This window comes from Rana temporaria, chromosome 2 (genome assembly GCF_905171775.1).
Source record: "Rana temporaria chromosome 2, aRanTem1.1, whole genome shotgun sequence".
Taxonomy (NCBI): domain Eukaryota; kingdom Metazoa; phylum Chordata; class Amphibia; order Anura; family Ranidae; genus Rana; species Rana temporaria.
Window position 1 is genome coordinate 220,416,731 of NC_053490.1, and position 23,345 is coordinate 220,440,075.

The 23,345-nt window shown below is 40.5% G+C and overlaps 1 protein-coding gene across 3 annotated transcripts in view; it reads left to right on the forward strand.

Annotated features, from left to right (window-relative positions):
- Positions 1-23,345, forward strand: part of GCC2 (GRIP and coiled-coil domain containing 2) — a 110,232-nt gene that overhangs the window by 66,263 nt on the left and 20,624 nt on the right. For all 3 annotated transcript variants that reach the window (XR_005746953.1, XR_005746952.1, XM_040336462.1), the window contains exons 17-20: positions 6,160-6,281; positions 6,744-6,920; positions 11,300-11,517; positions 18,780-18,971. Coding sequence is in view for 1 of the 3 variants with exons in the window: in XM_040336462.1 (XP_040192396.1) it covers positions 6,160-6,281; positions 6,744-6,920; positions 11,300-11,517; positions 18,780-18,971 (709 nt within the window). In the remaining 2 variants the exon portion in view is untranslated. The remainder of the gene's footprint in view (positions 1-6,159; positions 6,282-6,743; positions 6,921-11,299; positions 11,518-18,779; positions 18,972-23,345) is intronic.

Genomic DNA, 23,345 nt, shown 5'->3' on the forward strand with positions numbered 1-23,345 from the left:
AATTAGAGGGAAGAAGATGGCAGTGAAAATAGTGTAAAATGACATTAGAATTGCTGTTTAACTTGTAATGCTTAAAGCGGGGGTTCACCCTTAGAGGGCACTTTTTCCCCTTAGATTCCTGCTCGTTTTCTCTAGGGGAATCGGCTATTTGTTTTAAAATATGTGCAGTACTTACCCGTTTACGAGATGCATCCTCTCCGTCGCTTCCGGGTATGGGCTTCGGGAATGGGCGTTCCTTCTTGATTGACATTCTTCCGAGAGGCTTCCGACGGTCGCATCCATCGCGTCACGATCTTCCGAAAGAAGCCGAACGTCGGTGCGCAGGCGCAGTATAGAGCCGCACCGACGTTCGGCTTCTTTCGGCTACGAGTGAGGCGATGGATGCGACCGTCGGAAGCCTCTCGGAAGAATGTCAATCAAGAAGGAACGCCCGCTCCCGAAGACCCATACCCGGAAGCGACGGAAGAAGATGCAGCTCGAAAACGGGTAAGTACTGCTCATATTTTAATACAAATAGCCGATTCCCCTAGACCGAACGAGCAGGAATCTAAGGGGAGAAAAAAAAAAATTTAACAAATGGGTGAACTCCCGCTTTAACTTGTAATACCAACGGCCACCACCAGATGGCGCCAGCTCACATCTGGTGGTAATAACTTGTAATACCAACGGCTCACCAGCAGATAGCACCAGCTCACAAAAAAAAAAAAAACATTTTTTTTTTTACTCTTTGCTCCCCCCACTTCCACCCTGCCTGCGGGCCATTTATAACTGGTCCGCGGGCCGCAAATGGCCCGCGGGCCGGTACTTTGAGACCACTGGTTTATACAGTATGTTCACACACCTGTTTCCAAAAAGCTCAGCTCCAGGAAACCTGAAAATGATCCCTTTCAGTGGGGCTGCATTTGAACTGCAAGGGTTAATTGGTTATTTAGTCTAGGGAAAAATAAAAACGGTTTTACTTATGTGATCATCCGCTCCTGCGGCGCTCTCGCAGACTTCAGCTGTGGACTGTTCCTTGACGTCATCATGTTCAGTGCATGGCTATGGAGCCTACCTTGGTTTTCATAATGTCAGGACCTTAGACCACTGGACCATTGAGGAGAAGTCTAGCAGCATGGAGGATTGGGTAAGTAAACATACTTTAACAAGTCCCCTGGACCTAAATGAGCAATTAACCCTTGTTGCAGTCCGGGCACAGCCTCACTGCAGGGGATGATTTTCAAGCTTCCCAGAGCTGGGCTTTAATATAGGGAGGTGCCTCGTTTAGGGCCGAAACAACTAATCGATTAATCGACAACTAATCGATTATGAAATTAATCGATTACAATTTTCAGAATCGATTAATCGGCCAGTAACATAATGGGGTTAAAAAAAACTAAAATTAGCCCTTTATAGTACAAAAGAGCAAATCGCTACTGTAAATATTACTTTCACTGTCCCACAGTAAAAAAATGAACCCCTTACAGTAGCGATTATTTGCTTTTTTTGTACTTATTTTTGTTTTTTTAACCCCATTTTGTTACTAAACATCTCAGGCCTGGGTCACACCTCTGTTTGTTGGTGCTTTTTGCAGAAACACACTACAGATCATTTACATGTTTTCCTATGGGACATGTTCACATCCATGATTTTTTTTTTTTTCAGCTGCTGCGTATTTGGAAATGGCAAGGACTTTTTAACGCAAAACGGTGCTATTTCGTTTTTTTTGGTTCAATATACTTCAATGGAGAGGCTGCAGAAAAGCATGTAATGTGTTTTTGTGGCAATTTGTGTTTTGTAATCTGCCCAACAACAAATTGGCCCAAAAAAAAATTAAAATGCAAATTTTTTTTTTTTTAAGGCTATTATCCGATTAGTCGATTAATCGAAATAATAATCGGCCAACTAATCGATTATGAAAATAATCGTTAGTTGCAGCCCTAGCCTCGTTTACAAAACAATTGCCATCTCTTAGTAATGTTGGTCTCAGTGATGGATATACAGAACTGCATCTGTGAGAATTCCTCCTGAGTTTTATTATAGCTCAGGCTGAATGAACAGCTCTTGTGCTTGCAGATCTGCTTTTTGTGTTTTTATTTATCTATGGGAATTTTATTGTCTGACTTTTGTAACCATTTATGTTAAGAATGAAGCATTCTTGTGCTCTGCTTAAGCATTTTTTCCACTGCAGACATCTGTTCCCTATTGACCTCATGCATCCTGTTGTAGCCCTCTGAGCCAGTGATGCTTCCCATCCTGCACTCCAGTATATTGTGTTACAACATTAGCAAGGCCTCAGCGTTCACCATCATAGAATACATTAAATAGTTTTTCCTTCTTACAACTAATCAAGATAAATGCATGATCGCGTGCTTTAGCTAACACTTGTTTAGAGACTCAAACACAGGAGAAATAGGCAGATCTGAACATACTGGATCTTGCTTTTAATATATTCGATAAAAGTTCTTCTGGATCTATTAGGCTTTAAATAACCAGATACATTTAAATGAATGTAGATAATTGTCCAGTGTGTTCCCCAAAACAGAAATGCTGGACTAATCAATTAAGTATTATTGTTGACGTGTATTGTACTTTCAGGTATGTGTTCATGCAGGATTTCAGAGTTACTACTAGAAATGGATCATGATAAATATAATAATTTTTATGTATACCCATTGCATAAAAGTCTAGTTTCCCATATGTCCTCTTTCTGGACTAATGGCCGATTTACAACCAGCGCGCTCTGCGAGATCGCATGTGAGTCGCACTGCACTGCAAATCACATGCAATGTCTGTGCAATGCAATTTCGGCTATACAGATAGTATGGCTGATACAGGTATACCCCACTTTTAAGTACATGGGACCAGAGCATGCATGTAAAACGAAAATGTACTTAAAGTGAAATAATACCTTTTTTCACTTCTAGGGTGTAGTGGGGGAACAGGGGCTGTAGTGGGGGTGTCTGGAGCTGTAGTGGGGGTGTCAGGGGCACACTGGAACAGGGCAGGCTATGCTCTCGTAGCTTCAGCTCTTTCTACTGCGGCTGAAAAAAATGTCTGTACAGTACTTGTAAGGCACTTTACATACACTTGCGGGTATGTCCTTACTCGCGAGTGTATGTAAAGTGAGTTTCCTTAAAGCGGGGTATGCCTGTATAGCATTGCAGGGTTTGACAAGTTTGCTTGGAATCTAGGAGCCAGCTAAAAAAGTTAGGAGACAGAAAATGCGCCCCGTCGAGCTTGCGCACAGAAGTAAACGCATACGTGAGTAGCGCCAGCATATGTAAACGGGGTTCAAACCACACATGAGGTATCGCTGCGATTGGTAGCACGAGAGCAATAATTCTAGCCCTAGACCTCCTCTGTAACAAAACACGCAACCTGTAGAATTTTTTAAACGTCGTCTATGGAGATTTTAAAGGGTAAAAGTTTGTCGCCATTCCACAAGCTGACGCAATTTTGAAGCGTGACATGTTTGATATCAATTTAACGGCGTAACATTATCTTTCGCAATATAAAAAAAAAATTGGGCTAACTTTACTGTTGTCTTATTTTTTTTTTTAAAGTGCGCTTGTAAGACCGCTGCGCAAATACGGTGTGACAGAAAGTATTGCAACGACCGCCATTTTATTCTGTAGGGTGTTAGAATAAAAAATATATATAATGTTTGGGGGCTCTAATTAGAGGGAAGGAGATGGCAGTGAAAACACTGGGAAAGCTCCATTAGAATTGCTGGTTTACTTGTCATGCCAGCGGCCACCACAAGAAGGCGCCAGATCACAGAAGGAAGCCTAGGCCTGCAGAATGCCACATGGCTGCGGCCTCAATTCCCAGCCGGCGCGGCCCGATGCAAGCGCGAGGTGGGGTCTCATGGAGACACAGGATGTTGTATCCTGTGTCTCTGTGCTCCCCTGCCGCACCGGCCGGTAATTGAGGCCGCGGCTTTGCTGCCTTCTGCAGGCCTAAGCTTCCTTCCCTGGGCGCCAGGTGCTAATTCTAGTTGCAATTGCAATCGGGCGCGCAGATTTTATCGGACCAAACTCTGACTCTTTTTTTTTTTTTTTTTTGTTCCACACCAAAATCGGATCGCATAGATGTTCACACCCATGCGATCTGATTCATGTCCAAACTGTCACTTCGCTGTTGCAATATGCGAGCTGAAATGAGGTTGTCATTAACCACTTGCAGACCGGAAGATTTTCCCCCTTAATGACCGGGCCATTGTTTGCAATACGGCACTGTGCCGCTTTAACTGACAATTGTGCAGTCGCGCAACGCTGTACCCAAACAGCATTTTTCTCACAAATAGAGATTTCTTTTTGTGGTTATTTGATCACCTCTGCAAGGTTTATTTTTTGCGCTATAAACAATTTTGAATTTTTTTTTTTACTTTTTGCTATAATGAATATCCAGAAAAAATAAATAAAAATGTCTTCATCAGTTTAGGCCGATTATATATTCTTCTACATATTTTTGGTCATTTATTTTTTCGCAAAAAGCGTATATTGATTTACGCAAAATGTATAGCTTCTACAAGATAGGGGATCGATTCTATGCCATTTTTATTATGATGATAATTAATATTATTTTTTACTAGTAATGGTGGCAGTCTGCGTTTTTTTTTTTTTTTTTTAATAGCGGGACTGCTACTTTACGGCCGACAGATTGACATTTAAACATCGATCAGTGCTATAAAAATTTACTGATTTACTGTGTAAATGTCACTGGCAGGAAAGGGGTTAACACTAAGGGGGCGATCAAGCCCTGTAGTCATAGCGGTTGCTCCTTTGTAATAAAGTTGACCTGAATTTAAAAAAAGTTAAAATTTGCTATGTTATATGGAACACTATATGAACTATAAAGGACCAGCCTCCATATTACCAGTGGTCTGGTCTCCCTGCAGCCAATTTCCCATTACTGATCTACCATGTATTGTCCTGCACTGCGTCTTTCTCTGTAGGCAGTCATTATGGTAGAGGGTAAGGCCTTGCTTTTTCATGTCAACCTTGCTAAAGCACACTCCAAATCTTCTGAGACTTGCAATCAGAAGCAGCAGCACTTCAAATGTCACATTGCAGATATATACGAGGCTGTAGATACAGGAATGCACAGGCACATACATACAGTGCATTGCTATTTTTCAGGAGGATTTCCAGAATAAAAAATATAATTCTCAATGTGCTACTTAAACACAGAGATGAAAAAATCCTTATACATAAGTTGTATCTGTTTACCTGCAGCCATCTTTCCTCCTAAAACACAGATCAAAGGATTTTTCTCAGCTCCAGAAGTAGGGGGTGGGAATCTGATGTCGCACACTGCGCAGACTAAAAAAGAGAGAGCTGTGTAACCTAAACCCTGAGTGGAGGGTACACCCCCCCACACACACACACACACCATAGGAAAACATGCACAGCTGAGGCTGTCAATCACCTGGTGTTTTCTGGGGGGGTGTTGCCCAGGATTGTCTGTTGTAGAGCTAACTTAGAAGTGAGTCATTTGCATAGCAGACGAATGACAAAGCAGAGAGAAGTCGGACTAGTTGACTGAGGCAAGTACACACTATAGAAGCATATGCTGTGTGTTTTTTTTTTTCATGAGGTTCACACCCACTTTAAATATGCCTGATTTCTTAATGACGCAAAGGTGAGTCTTTTCCCCTCAGCAATTAAGCAGATTATGTGTTTGTAATACTGTGTTAAGAATGAAGTGTGGAATTAAATAAATAAATAAATCAATCATGCTCAAATAGGTGGACTGAGAACTGAGCGATCAAAAACCGCTAATCACTCAGTTCTCGGTCTTCATTGAGCAGAGGGCTAGTAACTGTCGGTCACCAGCTCTCTGCTCTCCCACTCCAGCACTCACTGGTGGGTTGGGCTGTGGATGGGGAGGGAGCAGCTGGCTTAGGCTTTCGGCAGCATGCAAAGAGGCTGAACCAGCTGCCAGTCAAGCATCTATGTGGATCCCGACATTAAAGTCTGGCCCGGCTGAGTGATGTCAGGCGACCATGGACTTTAGAGCTTTGGCCCTACTTCTCTTTTAAATGAGCATTAAACAACAATGGCAGTATAAGTTTCTAATAAATTCTTCAGTACAGCCACTAAAAAAAAAAGAACATTTAAATATAATAGTGTGATGTGAACTATACTGTAACATGTCTCTTCTTTTATGACGCAGGCAGAGCAAGCTACAGTAACTGCTGAATTTGAAAGCTACAAAGTTCGTGTTCATAATGTGTTGAAGCAACAGAAAAATAAGTCTGCATCTCAAGCAGAACATGAGGTCTTCAGGCAGGAAAGGTAACTGAAATATAAATTAATTGCAATTTATTTATGCTTTAAAGCAGCTATTGTCAACCAATGTTCCTCCAGAGATTGCTTAGGGTTCTTTGAGCTGTGGCTGGTTGACCTTCCATTTGGTAGTGTCTGCATAGTTACAGGGTGACCCCAATGTAAGAGGACATTCTTCCAACTAGTCACCAATATTTCCCAGTGACCGCCAATGAAATGTTTTTTTGCAAAGGTCCTTTGAAAATTACCTTCTGGGCTAAAAATGATTGAGAAGAACTGCTTTTTGAGTATGCAGTTATTAGCATGAAGAGACTCGGGCCAAATCTAGCAAAATAAAGAAATGTAACAAAAAGTAAGATCATGCAAAAAAAAAAAAAAAATATATATATATATATATATATATATATATATATATTATATATAAAATATATATTTTATAAAGTAAGTTCATGTTTTTGTTTTTGGCTTTAGGGAGCACCTGCAAACAATGTTGGATCAAGTAAAAAATAAATTACAGGATGCTCAGCACAGTCTTCAGATGAATACAGCGGAGTTGCAGGCTTTACAGTCTGAACATGACATGTTAGTGGAGAGGCATAATAAAATGCTGCAAGAGACAGTGACCAAAGAAGCTGAACTTAGAGAAAAGTGAGTAATTTTATGATCTCTTATAAATAAAAAAAATGTGTACATTAAACTATGGCAAGCCATAGATTATGCAATTTTCTTTCCTGCCACCACGTGTGGTTATTTTTAAGGCTCACCTTCCTGACCTGGTAATTTTACATTACTTTAATTTTGATAACTGTAAAGGTTCTGTCCAGCTCATTCTCTAGGGTATTGTTTCATCAACATACCCCTGTAAAATAAAACCAATCATCTGTAGACCAAAAAGAAAATAAGAAAGTTAAGAGGAATCTTACTTTTGGGAGTTGCCAATGGAACCAAAGGTAAGGGGAAATCTCTCATGTCCTGTTCTGGTGACAACTGTAAACCTTTTTGGTTTCACCTTTTTGTTGTTTTACCTGATGAAAACTGCCACTAGGGCAGAAAGTGATTTGAAATCTTCCCTACAGATATGCAGGCAGAGTTTCTAACCCCCTCCCCAATTTAACCAAAACTAAAAGAGTAATGTTGGAGTATGTACAACGGAGTATGTAAAGGAAATTTGTACCAACAGAAATGTTGGACTACTGTTGCTTTCACCTGGATGCAAAAAAAAGGGAAAGTGAAACCAAAATGTTTTACAGTTGTCGCTGGAACAGCACATTTGCCAACAACAACTTGCCAGCTACCTCTGGGTTCATTAAGTATATACAGTTGTGCTCATAAGTTTACATACCCTGGCAGAATTAGATTTTGTGGCCATTTTTCAGAGAATATGAACGAAGACTCAAACTTTTCTTTCACTCATGGTTTAGTGTTTGATAATAAATGGCTTCAGCCAATCAACTGTGTTTACTCTTTTTAAATCATAATGGCAACAGAAACTACCCAAATGACCCTGATCAAAAGTTTACATACCCCAGTTCTTAATAACGTCTATTGTCCCCTTTAACATCATTGACAGCTTGAAGTCTTTTGTGGTATTTGTAGATAAGGCTCTTTATCGTCTCAGATGGTAAAGCTGCCCGTTCCTCTTGGCAAAAAGCCTCCAGTTCCTGTAAATTCTTAGGCTGTCTTGCATGAACTGCACGGTTTGAGATTTCCCCAGAGTGGCTCAAATATATTGAGGTCAGGAGACTAAGATGGCCACACTAGAACCTTCAATTTATTCTGCTGTAGCTAATGACAGGTTGACTTGGCCTTGTGTTTTGGATCTTTGTCATGTTGAAATGTCCAAGTAAGTCCCATTCGAAGCTTCCTGGCTGATGAATGCAAATGTTCCTCCTTTTTTTTTTTTTATAACGTACGACATTCATCTTGCCAACAATTTTTTGCAATTCCTTTTATTACCAATGAAAGTTACAGTCCACAGTCAAAGTATGCAATCGCATCAAATATCACAGTTTAAAAAAAAAAACACAGATAGCGTCACATCAGCAGAAAAATGGAACATCATGCCCAGTGTATCACATTATGGATGGTCATGTTAAGCTATTACAGACGTATGGATAGTGGTTAGTGCATTGCACTGGGGAGCCCAACAAACAATTGTATGACAGACCCAAAACCTATATATTGAATGCTACAGAAAAAAAAGAGTGGGGTAACTTAGGTTGGATCATTTTTTAACATAACGGAAAACATAACAGGAAATAATGCTTTCCTAGGGCCTGTTTTTCCGAGCAACGGAATAACGTAAAGGGCTAAATGTAGACAAGCATGTACATCATGATAGAACAGAACCCATTACTGAGTCAGGAAGATGGAGGATGAAAGGCAGCCAGAAGGGGAAGAGGTTATGGGATTGAGTATCCCTAAAGCGGGTAGGAAAGGGGGGAAAAAGAGGGTAGATAAAGAGGGAATGCAGAGAGGGCCTCTCGCCCAACGAGTGAAGTGAAATCCAAGAGGTCATTTCGGTTGTGTCATCTCTTGAAAATAGGCGTCAGTGTACACAAAATGATTCCAAAGACGCCAGGTCTCTCGGAAAAGGTCTCCTCCCGGCTGTGCAAGGTAGCAGTCGACCATGCAGCCCATCTTTCTTCAAATCTTTCATCACGTATTTTCAGAGAGTCCTGTATTTCACCTTAAGTTATTTGTGGGTTTTTATTTGCATTCCAAACAATTTTCTTGGCAGTTATGGCTGAAATTGTAGTTGATCTACCTGACCGTGGTTTGGTTTCAACAGAATCCCTATTTTTCCACTTCTTGATTGGAGTTTGAACACTGCTGATTGGCATTCTCAATTCCTTGGATATCTGATGACTGATGTTCTGATCTACATGCTTCTTCCAACATAGATAATACTTTTTATTATAAAATGGTCACTCAATGTTTACATAGATTTGACAGTCCTAATCTATATAATATTTAGAAGATACCCATTTCAGTCCAACAGTAATTAATTAGACAATCTGGGTAGGTCAATAGTCACATAAAAAAAAAAAAAAATTTATATAAATTTGACAATCACTGTAAATTAATTAAGTCTATGATATTTAGGAATTTTTCAGCCAACACAATTGTAATGAATTTAATAAAAAATACAAACATTTTACAAAATACATATATTTAAAAAAATCTCTATTGAGGGCACTAACCTCGAGTAGTGGCTGTAATTAAAATGGCAATGAGATGCAATAGGATACGTCTAATGGAGCATGTTAAAGGCTGTGGATGATATTGGTATACAGTCAAGGGGCCAGTTAGGAATAAATAAATAAAAAAAGGAGCTGGCAGCAACCTAGGTCTCTAGGCCGATGTCCGCAAATAAGGAGAGAAGGAGCCTCAGAGAAAGAAGAATGACAACGGAGAAGGAGTAGTAGATGATGACAAATTAACAAACTGAAAAGATTCCCGTAGAGCGGTGTGGAGGAAAAAACACTTGACTAATGCAGAACGCAGATAAGATCAGGGAGTTGAAAAGAAAAAAAAGGTGTTTGTGAACTGGAACGGAATTTACAGGATCGGAGCGTGGTGGTAGAGTGAAAGGTTGAGGTGGGGAGGAAAGGACTGGTAAAGGCAATGTGGATTGGATGGCTAATGTTAAAGGAGAAATGGGGCCAAAGCTCTTGTGACCCTTCTCCTGTGGGTCACAGGAGTGCACTTAGTTCTGCACTCTTTTCACCCGTATTCAGTTGATAGCAGGCTTAAGTCCACGGTCGGTTGACATCACTTAGCCAGTATAGGCGCTGGAGGGGCAGAGCAGAAAGCTGGTGACAGCAAGTCACTATTTTTTGCTCACTGTAGATCAAGAACTGTGTGACCAGCGGTTTTTGATCGCTCAGTTCTCTGTGTTGTCTTAAGCTAGGTGGAAGAGACCGGAGGAGTTGTATAAGCAGTGGAGATCAGACTTTTATATTCTACTGGTCTATGTGCAGGGAATCAGACCATAGGCTGCACTATGTAAAGGAGACAAAGGTAATAGGGGACTTCCTTGTGGAATATGCCTTAGTGGAGCTCTATTAACTGGCACAGTCATAGCTCTACACCAAACATTTGTGTTCAGATCTTCAGTAGCAGTTGCTGTTTCATTTGGAACTTTCCAAATGATCACAAGTGTTTGATCCAGTGTGATGAGGCCACAATTTACCCATATCATTGTCCTTTTTCCTATCGGTGATCTAAGGATAACCAAGAATACCAAATGGGTCAGCCCCGTTCAAGGAAATGTTATTGATAACAGTATTTCTAAACAGTATCTTTAAACTTCACCATATACCAACATTTCTTTATTAGAGGAATGCAGTTAATATGTCTTTATAGGCTCTGCTATAAAGCTGACCATAGATGGATCGAAATTTCATCTATAGCTGCTCCAACTTAACAGAAGTTGATTTAACGATTGACTTCTGTTGAACGGGAGTGTGGGAAAACGTTCCTTTGTTCACCGCCTGCCGCGCTGATCAGTGTATTCTGGCAGCAGAGGAGTCCCCACTGTCAGAATAAAATAGCACAGCGTGGAGGATTCCATTGTCCACCTCGTTGGTGTAGATGGAGGTTTGATGTACGGCCTGCATTATTCTATCCAGTCGACATAGAAAAAGATCTTCCAGCAGCACAGTAGACCAACTAGATTTTAAAGCCTTTTTTTGTTTGTTTTTAATAAAATTCAACTTCCAGTGATGCCCAAAGTTGTTCTGTGGTTGGGTCCCTTCTTGATACTCCAGCGGTGACTTTTTAAGAGAAGTGCCTTGGCCACCATTGAGAAGAGGATCCTGTCGCTGGGATGGATTTGAGTATGTAGGTAACTCTCTTGAAAATACACTTTTGGAGACCTATCAAGTGATCTGTTGCAGTTTTGACAACTGTGGAACCTTAAAAAAGATTTTAGGATTTAACAACCTTTTTATTGAGAATACTATTAATGGGTTTATTGTATACCGAATTTGTGTTTTTCTATCATATTTTGTTTTATCCTGCAGGTTGTGTACAGTGCAGTCAGAAAACATGGTGCTGAAGACTGAGCACACGCAGGTAGTGAGTCAGCTCGGTGCTCAAAATGAAGCACAACGCAACAACTTTAGGGACCAAGTGAGGCGTTTACAAGATGATCACAGGAAGACTGTAGAAACTCTGCAGCAGCAGCTGTCCAAAGTAGAAGCTCAGCTCTTCCAAGTTAAGAGTGAAGTTACTGTCACAAGTAAGTCGTGAAACTTTTACCAGTTGCTAAAACTTTGCTGTTTGGAACATCATCCTGTAATCTTGTATTATAATCTTTCATGAACACCACATAAAATTAAGATTGCTTCTTAGATGCAAATACAGACAAAGCATGCATTAAATTGGTAGGTGTGATATCCCGTAACATGCATATAGGAATCATAGTAAATTCCTAGCTGCTTCCCACCAGCAGTGATCTCAAGAAAAAAAGACTGCTTTCACTGAAGTCCTGCTAAACTGGCCAATTTGTAATCAGTCTATGGTCGACTTATGTGAAGAGCACATATTGCACTGGACTATGATTTTAGATTATATATTTTCATTTTTCTTTTGCTATTCGTTTTTTATCTTTTTTAATGAGTAGCACATCAGTTATGTAACGTATTAATATATTATAGTGCACCATTTATTAGATACTCAAAAGTGAAATGACCAAATGGGCATACATTTATTACAAAAAATCATTATACATATAAAAGCTTAGTTCAATAAGAACTGTAAAGAAACAAACTTAGCAGTGTTTGTAATAGCCCTACAAGACCTACAGGAAATGGTATACAATAATATAATAATATTGAAAATTATTAAAGAGACACTTCCGGAGGTATAACCTCCCACCGTTTACATAGTAGATACATCCTGGAAGGAATTGAGGAGCCGTAGACTTGATGTCTGTGTGATGTTAAATACAAAGCTGTGGCTTGACATGTTTCGCGCCTAGTTTAGCGCTTGTTCATAAAGCCTCTATTTAAGTTTGCTACAATGACAAGGAGAGTATATAAGTAAAATGCAAAACAACATTAATTATTCACATTTGTATCAGCAAAATTGTATGTGTAGGCAGACAACGTAAACACATAAGTGAACAGAATATGATTAAACCTTTTATCATTGAAACCATAAAATTTCGTAGGGGATGTACCATCGTCCTATTTTAATATAGATAGAGGGGTCTCAGGGATTCCCCACAAACCCCAAAACTCCAAATGAAAATTATGGGCGGGGAGAACTATACCGGTACTGTTGTGTATAGGTTCAAAAACCTTGGTGATTCACATTAGATAAGTTTAAGAAAAGTTTATTTACATATAAACATCATGAACAAAAATAAAAACTACATCACATTAAAACATATTACAAAAATACAAACTTGACCACAGTCTGGTCACCGGTTGTGCAATCCCATTTCTTAACAAGAGGGGTGGGGTATCGGTGAGAAAATTGCAATCATGAGACCAACAGTCTCTAGTCTCGACTAGTTTCGCTTTCGCTTCGTCAGGAGACGGTCTAAAATATAACATACAACATATATAAGACATTAAAAACAACAACACATCGATGTTTATCTATATCGGGGGTTTATGTGGGAAACACCCCGAAGAGTCGTAAGATGCGTAAATAGGGGAATTTTTGTCACATCATGTCTCCTACCTAGTAGCACAGCGTCCCTTAGCCCCAGAGAGGGGGTCCCAGGCAAACAGTGGATAAGTATCTCACACGTGGACCAAGACCAAGTCTTTGAGGCAGACCTGGATAATAAGGATATGTGTCAATGGTGATGATAAGTTGATTACATATTTGAATCAAAGGGTGTGGTAAGTGTGAAGAAAAGCTGCTTGTCCCCTTGTCCCCACTGTGCATCCCATAGGGCAATTTGTAGCCGCCATGTGCTTCGGCCCGTCCTCCATCTTGGTGTTTCTCGGGGTCCCCCCTTGGCCGTTCCCTGTTCACTTATGTGTTTACGTTGTCTGCCTACACATACAATTTTGCTGATACAAATGTGAATAATTAATTAATGTTGTTTTGTATTTTACTTATATACTCTCCTTGTCATTGTAGCAAACTTAAATATAGGCTTTATGAAGAAGCGCTAAACTAGGCGCGAAACATATCAGGCCACAGCTTTGTATTTAACATCACACAGACATCAAGTCTACGGCTCCTCAATTCCTTCCAGGATGTATCTACTATGTAAACGGTGGGAGGTTATACCTCCGGAAGTGTCTCTTTAATAATTTTCAATATTATATTATTGTATACCATTTCCTGTAGGGCTATTACAAACGCTGCCAAGTTTGTTTCTTTACAGTTCTTATTGAACTGAGCTTTTATATGTATAATGATTTTTTGTAATAAATGTATTTTTATAAAAACGTTACCTCGATTTTGACTATATCCTTACCAGAGTATAGTGCCTAAAAAGTCCATGACTTGCCCATTTGGTCATTTCACTGTTGAATTTATTTAGGACGTGACGCACTTAATACCTGTATGTATCCACATGACCACTACATGTGATGATACATTTGAACTCCTTCTCTTTGAGATTTATTAGATACTAGCTTACCAGTATGCATTTTTTCTGCACCTTTAGCGCAGTTTTTTTTTCTTAGCCACAGCTGAGTGTTCACCAAGGTCCTGACTCCCTCTCTGAGGGTCCAGCATACTCAGAGTATCCCTGTCATAGGGTACCTGTATGATTTTACTTCTGAGGACGCAACCCACTTCACTGTTTAGAGAATAAGGGGTCTCTCACAGTGCACACACTGGAGAGTTACGGATGTGTTCTAAATTGGCTTTAATCCCAACACAAAGATTTGAATATTTAGGCCTAACTGGAAACCATTCAGGCAAGAGTAATCATCCCTCTTGACAAAGGTCTTACTCTGAGGACTCAAGTGGACTCAAGTTATTGACAAATACCTTGATTTGTCTTTGTACGATGGTTCTGGTAAAGATGGTAGCCTCCCTTTTGAGGCAGTCCCCTTTGCTTAGTTTTATTCCAGGCCTCTACAGAAGAATATCTTGGCGTAAAATGACATAGTCATTAGACACCCCAATGTTTTTACACTCCAGCACAAGACTATGTTTTTGTCTGCAGTCCACATTCCCTGCATAAAATATTTTCAGGCGTATTTTTTTTAGTCATACGTGGATACAATACGTGGATACAATCTTCTCCGTAAGGAAACCGCTTACAGGGGGGTGTTTTAAGGCCAGCATTGATTTCACAGACGCTTACCTTCACATCCCAATAGCTGTAGCGTCCCAAAGGTTTTTGCGTCTGGCAGTCAGCTCAGAGGGCAGGATATCCCTTCGGTTTGTCCTCCGCTCCCATGATCTTCACCAAGGTCATGGCGGAAGCCTTGGCACCTCTGAGGATCCAGGGAATCATGATCGTTCCATATCTGGATGATCTGCTTCTATTCGCCAGCTCAGAATATCAGCTGTTGGCAAATCTGAACAGAACAAAATGCCTCTTGCAAAACCTATGTTGGATCCCGAACAAAGAGAAATCAAACCTAATCCCTTCCCAAGTACAGCATCGACTCTATCCAACAAAAGGTCTTCTTGCCAGAAGAGAAAAAGGACAAGATCCTGGGGGCGATAAAGCAGATCCAGACAAGCTCACCAGTAAACGCATGGTCAGCGATGCCAACATTGGATCTCCTAACATCCTCCATTTCGGCCGTTCAGTGGGCCCGCCTCCACTCAAGAGATCTGCAGCAAGTAATTCTCCAAAATTGGAAGCACGAAGAGCCCTGTGCAAGTGAGGAGAAAATTATGGGGGTGGAGGAACAGGTTAAACCTAAGTGAGGGCATACTTTGGGTATTCCCTATATCAAAAAGGCTAACGACAGATGCAAACTCCTGGGGGTGGCGGGACATCATCTGAATGATCATTTTGCCCAAGGAATCTGGACAAGCTCAGACGCAAAAGATCATCCAATTGGAGAGAACTGAAAACAATTTGGATGGGGCTCCTTTGGTTTCAGGAAGAGATCAGGGGCCAACATGCTCAGATCCTGTGTGACAATGCCACGGCAGTCGCCTACGTGGCAAAGCTGGGGGGTGCCAGAAGCGGGGTTCTCTTGTTTTTGGCTGTGGAGATCTTCATCTGGGCAGAAAAAAATCTGGGGTCCCTGTCGGCAATACACCTGAAGGGCAGTCTGAATTGGATGGCCGACTTCCTGAGCAGAAAGACAATTTCCAAATCGGAGTGAAGTCTAAATTCTGAAGTTTTCCAGATGGTTAACTGGTGGGGCAGTCGGGTTGGCCTGTTTGCGACCCACTCAAATGCAAAGCTCCCGACTTACTTTTCTCTTGACAGAAGGGATCAGGCAAGAGGCTTGGATGCACTGGCTCATCCACGGGACTTCGATTTGTGTTATGCTTTTCCTCCCTTCTAGCTAATACCGTTGGCTCTTTACACTTTGGATGTGGTTTGTGCTATCAGGTGTTACCTGAAGTCAACTTCTGCTGTTCCCTCTGTGCTTCTCGAAGGCCCAAGGAATGGTCACCCAGCTTACAGATCTACAATTTCTCAAGTGCCTCCTGGGCTATTCGTCATCAGGCTTCAGTAGCTAAAGTTATATAAAGTAGCTACTTGGTCTTCAGTTAATACTTTTTACAAAGTTGTTTTTTGTTTTGTTTTTACCATGTAAATGTTGGAACAACTGACTGTTTTGCAGGCTGCACACAGTTCTAACCTCTGGTTTAGTTGTTTGGGGCCAGTTGGCTTGTTGCCCTCTTCTCATACGTAGTGTTTTGGGACTTCCCTATCGTAATGGTTATGATGATACTCCGTGTCCCATGATGTATAATAAAGAAAGTTAAGGTTTTTGTTTTGCATGTAAAATCTTTTCTTGGAGTAAATCATAGGAGACAAAGATCCTGCCCCTCTAAATTGTGGTTTATGGCTTGCTACAAAAACAGAAGCCTTGAGAAACTGGCAGGGTTTTTTTTTTTGTTTTAATTACCTGAAGGTGGCAGCATAACTCTATTGTAATGGATAGGAAGATGCACTGTGCCCTGTGATGTACTTCAAGAAAAGTATTTTACAGGTAAACCAAAAATCCCATTTTCCACCTTCATAGTCAAAGGCTATGTGGAAATCATATGGTGCAAAGCCCCAAAAAATCCATTTTGTTTCTAGGTTTTAACTAAACAAAACTTGAAAACACCAAGAGGGTAGAGGTGAATACTTCTGCAAGGCACTCTATGTACTCAGCTGGTGCATTGTGTGGGAGACAAATGAGAACAACATCTGTCTGTGCATGCAAATATTAGCGACGTCTAAAAAGTGTTTGCAGAATATCCTACTGTATTAGTTTGTTTGCTCTGCTGTCATACAAGAAAAAAATATAACGCCCATCCTTGAACATTCAAGTAGCAAAGAAAACGTTAAGGCATTATGGAAGTGCATGAGAATAAAACATCACTGCATTTTGAAATCTAGACAATATTGCTTTTATTTACATTGTAAAATACTTCAAATTAAGGCTCCATGCACACTAGCGTTTTTTATAAGCGAAAAAGAACCACTGGATTAAAAATGCTAATACAGTTTTTGTGCCGACTTGTATAGTAGCATTTTAGCAGATTTGCGTTCGCTGTTAACCACTTAAGGACCCGCGCACGACTATTTGCGTCCTATTTTTGAAGAGGGATATCTCGGTAATGGCAGCAGCCGGTCCTTTAAATGATAATGGTGGTCTGCGCGGCGGATTAGCCGCGAGATCACCGTTATCGGTGGCGGGAGAGGCCCCCCCCCTCTGCCGCTTACCGGAGGCGATCGGGTCCTGTCTCCTGCTAGTCGTGGATGCGAGTGATGGCAAGATGGCCCCCACCTGTCTCCATAGCATAGCAGGGCGGAAGTAATATCAAAATGTCACTTCCGCCCATGCTTCTTAAAGGCACATTTTCCTGTTGTCATTTTTTCACATGACAATTTTTTATTTATTTTTTTATTGCGTTTTAATCTAAATATGAGATCTGAAGTCTTTTTGGCCCCAGATCTCATATTTAAGAAGACCGGTCATGCTTTTTTCTATTGCAAGGGATGGTAAATTCCTTGTAATAGGAATAAAAGTGACCCATTTTTGTTTTTTAAACAGTGTAAAAATTTATAAAATTAATTAAAATAAAAAAAATTTAAGCGCCCCGTCAAGTTTGCGAGCAGAAGCGAACGCATACGTGAGTAGCACCCGCATATGAAAACGGTGTTCAAACCGCACAAGTGAGGTTATCGCCGCGATCGTTAGAGCGAGAGCAACAATTCTAGCCCTGGACTTCCTCTGTAACTCAAAAGATAGAATATAGATATATAGAATTTTTTAAACGTTGCCTATGGAGATTTTTAAGGGTAAAAGTTTAATGCCATTCCACGGGCGGGTGCAATTTTGAAACTTGACATGTTGGGTATCATTTTACTCGGCGTGTGATTATCTTTCACAATGTAAAAATAAATTGGGTTAACTTTAATGTTGTCTTTTTTTTATAAAAAAAAAGTGCGCTTGTAAGACTGCTGCACAAATATGGTGTTACAAAAAGTATTGCAATGACCGCCATTTTATTCTCTAGGGTGTTAGAACCCCAAACATTATATATATTTTTTTCTAAGTCATTTTCTAGCAAACAAAACTGTTTTAATCTTGTAAACACTGAGTCTGAAAAACAGGCAAGGTCCTTTAAAGCGGAGCTCTACCCTAAAGTGGAACTCCCGCTGATCGGAACCCTCCCCCCTCCGGTGTCAGATTTGACACCTTTCAGGGGTGAGGGGGGTACAGATACCTGTCTAAAGACAGGTATTTGCACCCACTTCCGGCCACACACTCGGCTCCCAGTACACAGCGGGAGCCAATCGGCAGGCGTAGCGCGACTAATATTAAAAGTCAGCAGCTGCAGTATTTGTAGCTGCTGGCTTTTAATATTTTAATATTTTAATATTTTTTTTTTCAGCGGAGCTCCGCTTTAAGTCGTTAAAGTACATGAAGGAAAAAACGCTCAAAATAGGTGTTTTAGGAGCGTTTTGGGCTTTTTTTTCTCTGCCAGGAAAACTCTTGCAAAATCTCTCTTCTGCATCTATATGCTAAAGCTTGAAAAATGCTTCTAGCATAAAATAGTGTGCATGGACACATAGGATAACACTATTGGCTTTTAGGAGTTTAAAAAATGCTAGTGTGCATGGAGCCTAAAAATATAAAAGAACTGTCTCAGAATATATGAGCTTTTTCTTACATATGTATTTATGCTGTAATACTAGAGTGGCCATACATGATTGAATCTGATTATTTGAATAGGTATTATTTCCTTAATTAACTTTTTTATATATTTATTTTGCTGATATGACATCTACAATTAAGTGCATGCTTGGGGAAGCTAATGATAGTGACAGAGTTTGGAAATATCAAACACACATGCACTTTCTCTCCCTCACTATCCCTTTCTATTTACATGCAGATCCTACAGGTTCACAGCAGCCTGTGAAAAGCTTAAGAGAAAGAAGACCAAATGACCTTGTGTTGGATTTGTACTCTGTTGCTAGAGAAGAAGGTGAAGGAATGGAAACCACAGACACCGATTCTGTGTCCTCTGCCAACACTCACATAGCTAGTCTGGAGCAGCTACTTGGTTCATCTGATTTAAAAACAGGTAAACACTCCAGTTTTTTTAATAAGCGAATATAAAGAATTTTTCAGCATTGGTGTTTTTTACACTTGTAGCACATGAGTAACTACTTCCCACAAGTCCAATGTATTTACATAAACGGCCCGGTGGGTGCTCTGTTATGGAAGGACGTGCTTGAGCAGCCCTGGTATCGTGATTGCTGTGACCAATCACTGTGGATATTTATGATGCCTTGCTTACTACTATTTGATCTCTGTGATTGGTCACTACAATTACAAGATAACAGGGCCAATCCCAGCAGCCCTGTAACATGTGATAGCTGTGATCAATCAGAGCTTCACAGTAGTTAGCAAGGTTTCATGAACGAAGCTTTTGAAGAGTGTTACCGATTTGGCTGTTAGTTATGATCACTGTATTATGCAATGTGAGAGTAAAATAAAAAATCCCTGATCACCCCCCAGAGTAGTTGATTGACACTATGGTGACATTGCATTGCACTGGTGACTGTATATAAAATATATATATATATATAATCTCACACACGCAGATTGAAAAGTAACTCCTTATTTTAAAAATCGTATTTTATTTTCTATTCATTATTTTTACAAAAAATGAACATGAGAAGAAAACACATAACATGGAGTTTTATTTAAGATTCGATATGTGCACCAGCATTCGCCTGCAGCTTCTGAAGCCGCTTCGCACGAACTCTTGTGGGATGGCAGAAATAACGTCTTGTAGTGGCCCTTCAAGTTCTTCTAAAGTCTTTGGTTTTGTAGAGTAAACTTGTTCCTTCAGCCAACCCCAAAGAAAAAAGTCGCAGGGTGTTAAATCAGAACTTCTGGCCGGCCACTCATGCAGACCACGTCAACCCAACCATCTCCCAGGAAAATGTTCATTCAGCCATTCACGAACAGTAATGGCAAAATGTGGAGGAGCACTATTTTGCATAAAAATCAAGTCTTCAATATTCTCCCAGGTATTGACAACTGACCAGATTTAATCTTGCAGCATAGAGAGATACCTTTTTAGACATTCATGGTTTCGCAAAAGATAAAAGGACCCACAATCCTATCTGTAGTCCTGTCATAGATAAGGAACATACATTAAAGAATTGAGAGAAAAAAGTAACTTCATATGAAAAATGTATAAATAGTTTAAAATAGGGAGTTACTCTTGAACCGTGTGTATGTGTTTATATATATATATATATATATATATATATATATATAAATACTGTTGCCAGATCAAATGCAGTGTCACTATGGTGACGTACCGCTGTGGTGATGATCATGCACAATGGCTGGCTGCTCTTAGACCTCTTTCACATTGAGGCGTGGAGCCGCGGTGACGGTATAGCCGTGCTATTTGTAACGCCCCTATACCGTCGTATTTACCGCGATATTCGGGTGCTAGCGGTGAGGTTTTAACCCCCGCTAGCGGACGAAAAAGGGTTAATACCGCGGTATTACCGTACTTTCCCATTGATTTCAATGGGAAGGCGCGGTATAGGAGCGGTGAACACACCGCTCCTATACCGCGGTAAAGATACGGCTAGCAGGACTTTTGGAGCGCTCCTGCTAGCGTACCGCTTCAATGTGAAAGCCTTCGGGCTTTCACATTGAACACTACAGGGCAGGTTTTTTCATGCGGTATAGCAGCGCTATTTTTAGCGCTGTACCGCATGAAAAACGCCTCAATGTGAAAGGCGCCTAATATGACTGTAGTACTATATACCATAGTTTGTAGACTCTAAAACATTTACACAGACTGAATACGGTGGGGCAAAAAAGTATTTAGCCACCAATTGTGCAAGTTCTCCCACTTAAAAAGATGAGAGAGGCCTGTAATTGTCATCATAGGTATACCTCAACTATGAGAGACAAAATGTGGAAACAAATCTAGACAATCACGTTGTCTGATTTGGAAAGAATTTATTTGCATATTATGGTGGAAAATAAGTATTTGGTCAATATCAAAAGTTCATCTCAATACTTTGTTATATATCCTTTGTTGGCAATGACAAAGGTCAAACGTTTTCTGTAAGTCTTCACAAGGTTGTCACACACTGTTGCTGGTATGTTGGCCCATTCCTCCATGCAGATCTCCTCTAGAACAGTGATGTTTTGGGGCTGTCGCTGAGCAACACGGACTTTCAACTCCCTCCAAAAGTTTTCTATGGGGGGTTGAGATCTGGAGACTGGCTAAGCCACTTCAGGACCTTGAAATGCTTCTTACGAAGCCACTCCTTCATTGCCCGGGCGGTGTGTTTGTGATCATTGTCATACTGAAAGACCCAGCCACGTTTCATCTTCAATGCCCTTGCTGATGGGAGGAGGTTTGCACTCAAAATCTCACGATACATGGCCCCATTCATTCTTTCATGTACACAGATCAGTCGTCCTGTTCCCTTTGCAGAGAAACAGCCCCAAAGCATGATGTTGCCACCCCCCATGCTTCACAGTAGGTATGGTGTTCTTTGGTTGCAACTCGGCATTCTCTCCCCTCCAAACACGATGAGTTGTGTTTCTACCAAACAGTTCTACTTTGGTTTCATCTGAACATATGACATTCTCCCAATCCTCTTCTGGATCATCCAAATGCTCTCTAGCAAACCTCAGATGGGCCCGGACATGTACTGGCTTAAAGTGGTTGTAATCCCACTTTTTTAACTTTTACCTACAGGCAAGCCTATAACAAGGCTTACCTGTAGGTAAGGAGAATATCTCCTAAACCTGCGCGTGGACCAGGTAAGTGCTACACACCTCGTTCCGAGGTAAGTATTTCATAATGAGCTAATATGCGGTGCATATTGGCTCATTATGACTTTTGCCTTACAGGAGAAAAAATAAATAAACATTTTGATGCGGGTTTACAACAGCTTTAAGCAGGGGGACACCTCTACGCCGCCAGGGACTCAGATCCTGCAGTGCCAGTGTGTTACTGATGGTAGCCTTTGTTACGTTGGTCCCAGCTCTCTGCAGGTCATTCACTAGGTCCCCCCCGTGTGGTTCTGGGATTTTTTCTCACCGTTCTTGTGATCATTTTGACCCCAGGGGGTGAGATCTTGCGTGGAGCACCAAATCGAGGGAGATTATCAGTGGTCTTGTATGTCTTCCATTTCCTAATAATTGCTCTCACAGTTGATTTCTTCACACCAAGCTGCTTGGCTATTGCATATTCAGTCTTCCCAGCCTGGTGCAGGTCTACAATTTTGTTTCTGGTGTCCCTCGACAGCTCTTTGGTCTTCACCATAGTGGTGTTTGGAGTGTGACTGTTTGAGGTTGTTGACAGGTGTCTTTTATACTGATAACAAGTTCAAACAAGTGCCATTAATACAGGTAATGAGTGGAGGACAGAGGAGCCTCTTGAAGAAGAAGATACAGGTCTGTGAGAGCCAGAAATCTTGCTTGTTTGTAGGTGACCAAATACTTATTTCCCACCATAATTTGCAAATAAATTCTTTCCAAATCGGACAATGTGATTGTCTAGATTTGTTTCCACATTTTGTCTCTCATAGTTGAGGTATACCTATAATGACAATAACAGGCCTCTCTCATATTTTTAAGTCTGAGAACTTGCACAATTGGTGGCTGACTAAATACTTTTTTGCCCCACTGTAATATACACTAATGTGGTGTGTTTTTTTTTTTTTTTAACCAATGAATTGTAGCCTAATACATTTTGGCCTAATTTTTTATTTATTTTTTCTCAAAAATGAGAAAATTCCACCAAAAGAAAGCTCTATCTGTCTTAAAATAAAATAAAATTTGGATACAGTGTTGCATGACTGAGTAATTGTCATTCAAAATGTGACCGCTCTGAAATCTGAAAATTGGCCTGGACAGGAAGGGTGTAAAAATGTCCGTTATTTAAGTGGTTAAATCAGCTTGAAAAATACAGAGGTACATAATAAATTGTCTATTTGGTTAAAGTCTTTTGTAGATCATTGCTTTATAAAAAAAGCATTGTACCATATTAAGAATTTGTATTAATGCACAAATGCATTACATACCGCCATCCTAACTTCTTCACACTGCAATCTGTGAACCGATCTGGGGGTGTCATTAACAATGTAATTACACCCTTAGCGATTTGCAGAAGACAGTGTGAACTGCTTGGGGGAGAAGGGTGATGCAGGAACTAGCACTGTAATTGCGCTGGTTCCTGTATCGCATCAATGTGAACCTAGGCTAAGAAAGAAATAAGCAGAGTGGGATGAGGGAAAACTATCAGGCGACTCGTCGACTCCTGGAAAATCTTTCCTTTCTTTTTGCTGGGTTTTTTAAATTTCCTTAGTGTGTCTGATAACTAAAGGAAGTGCTGTTATCTGAAAAAAAGAAAACCTTATAGATCTTTCAGATACGAGGTTTCATTTTTATTTGTAACAAGATTTGA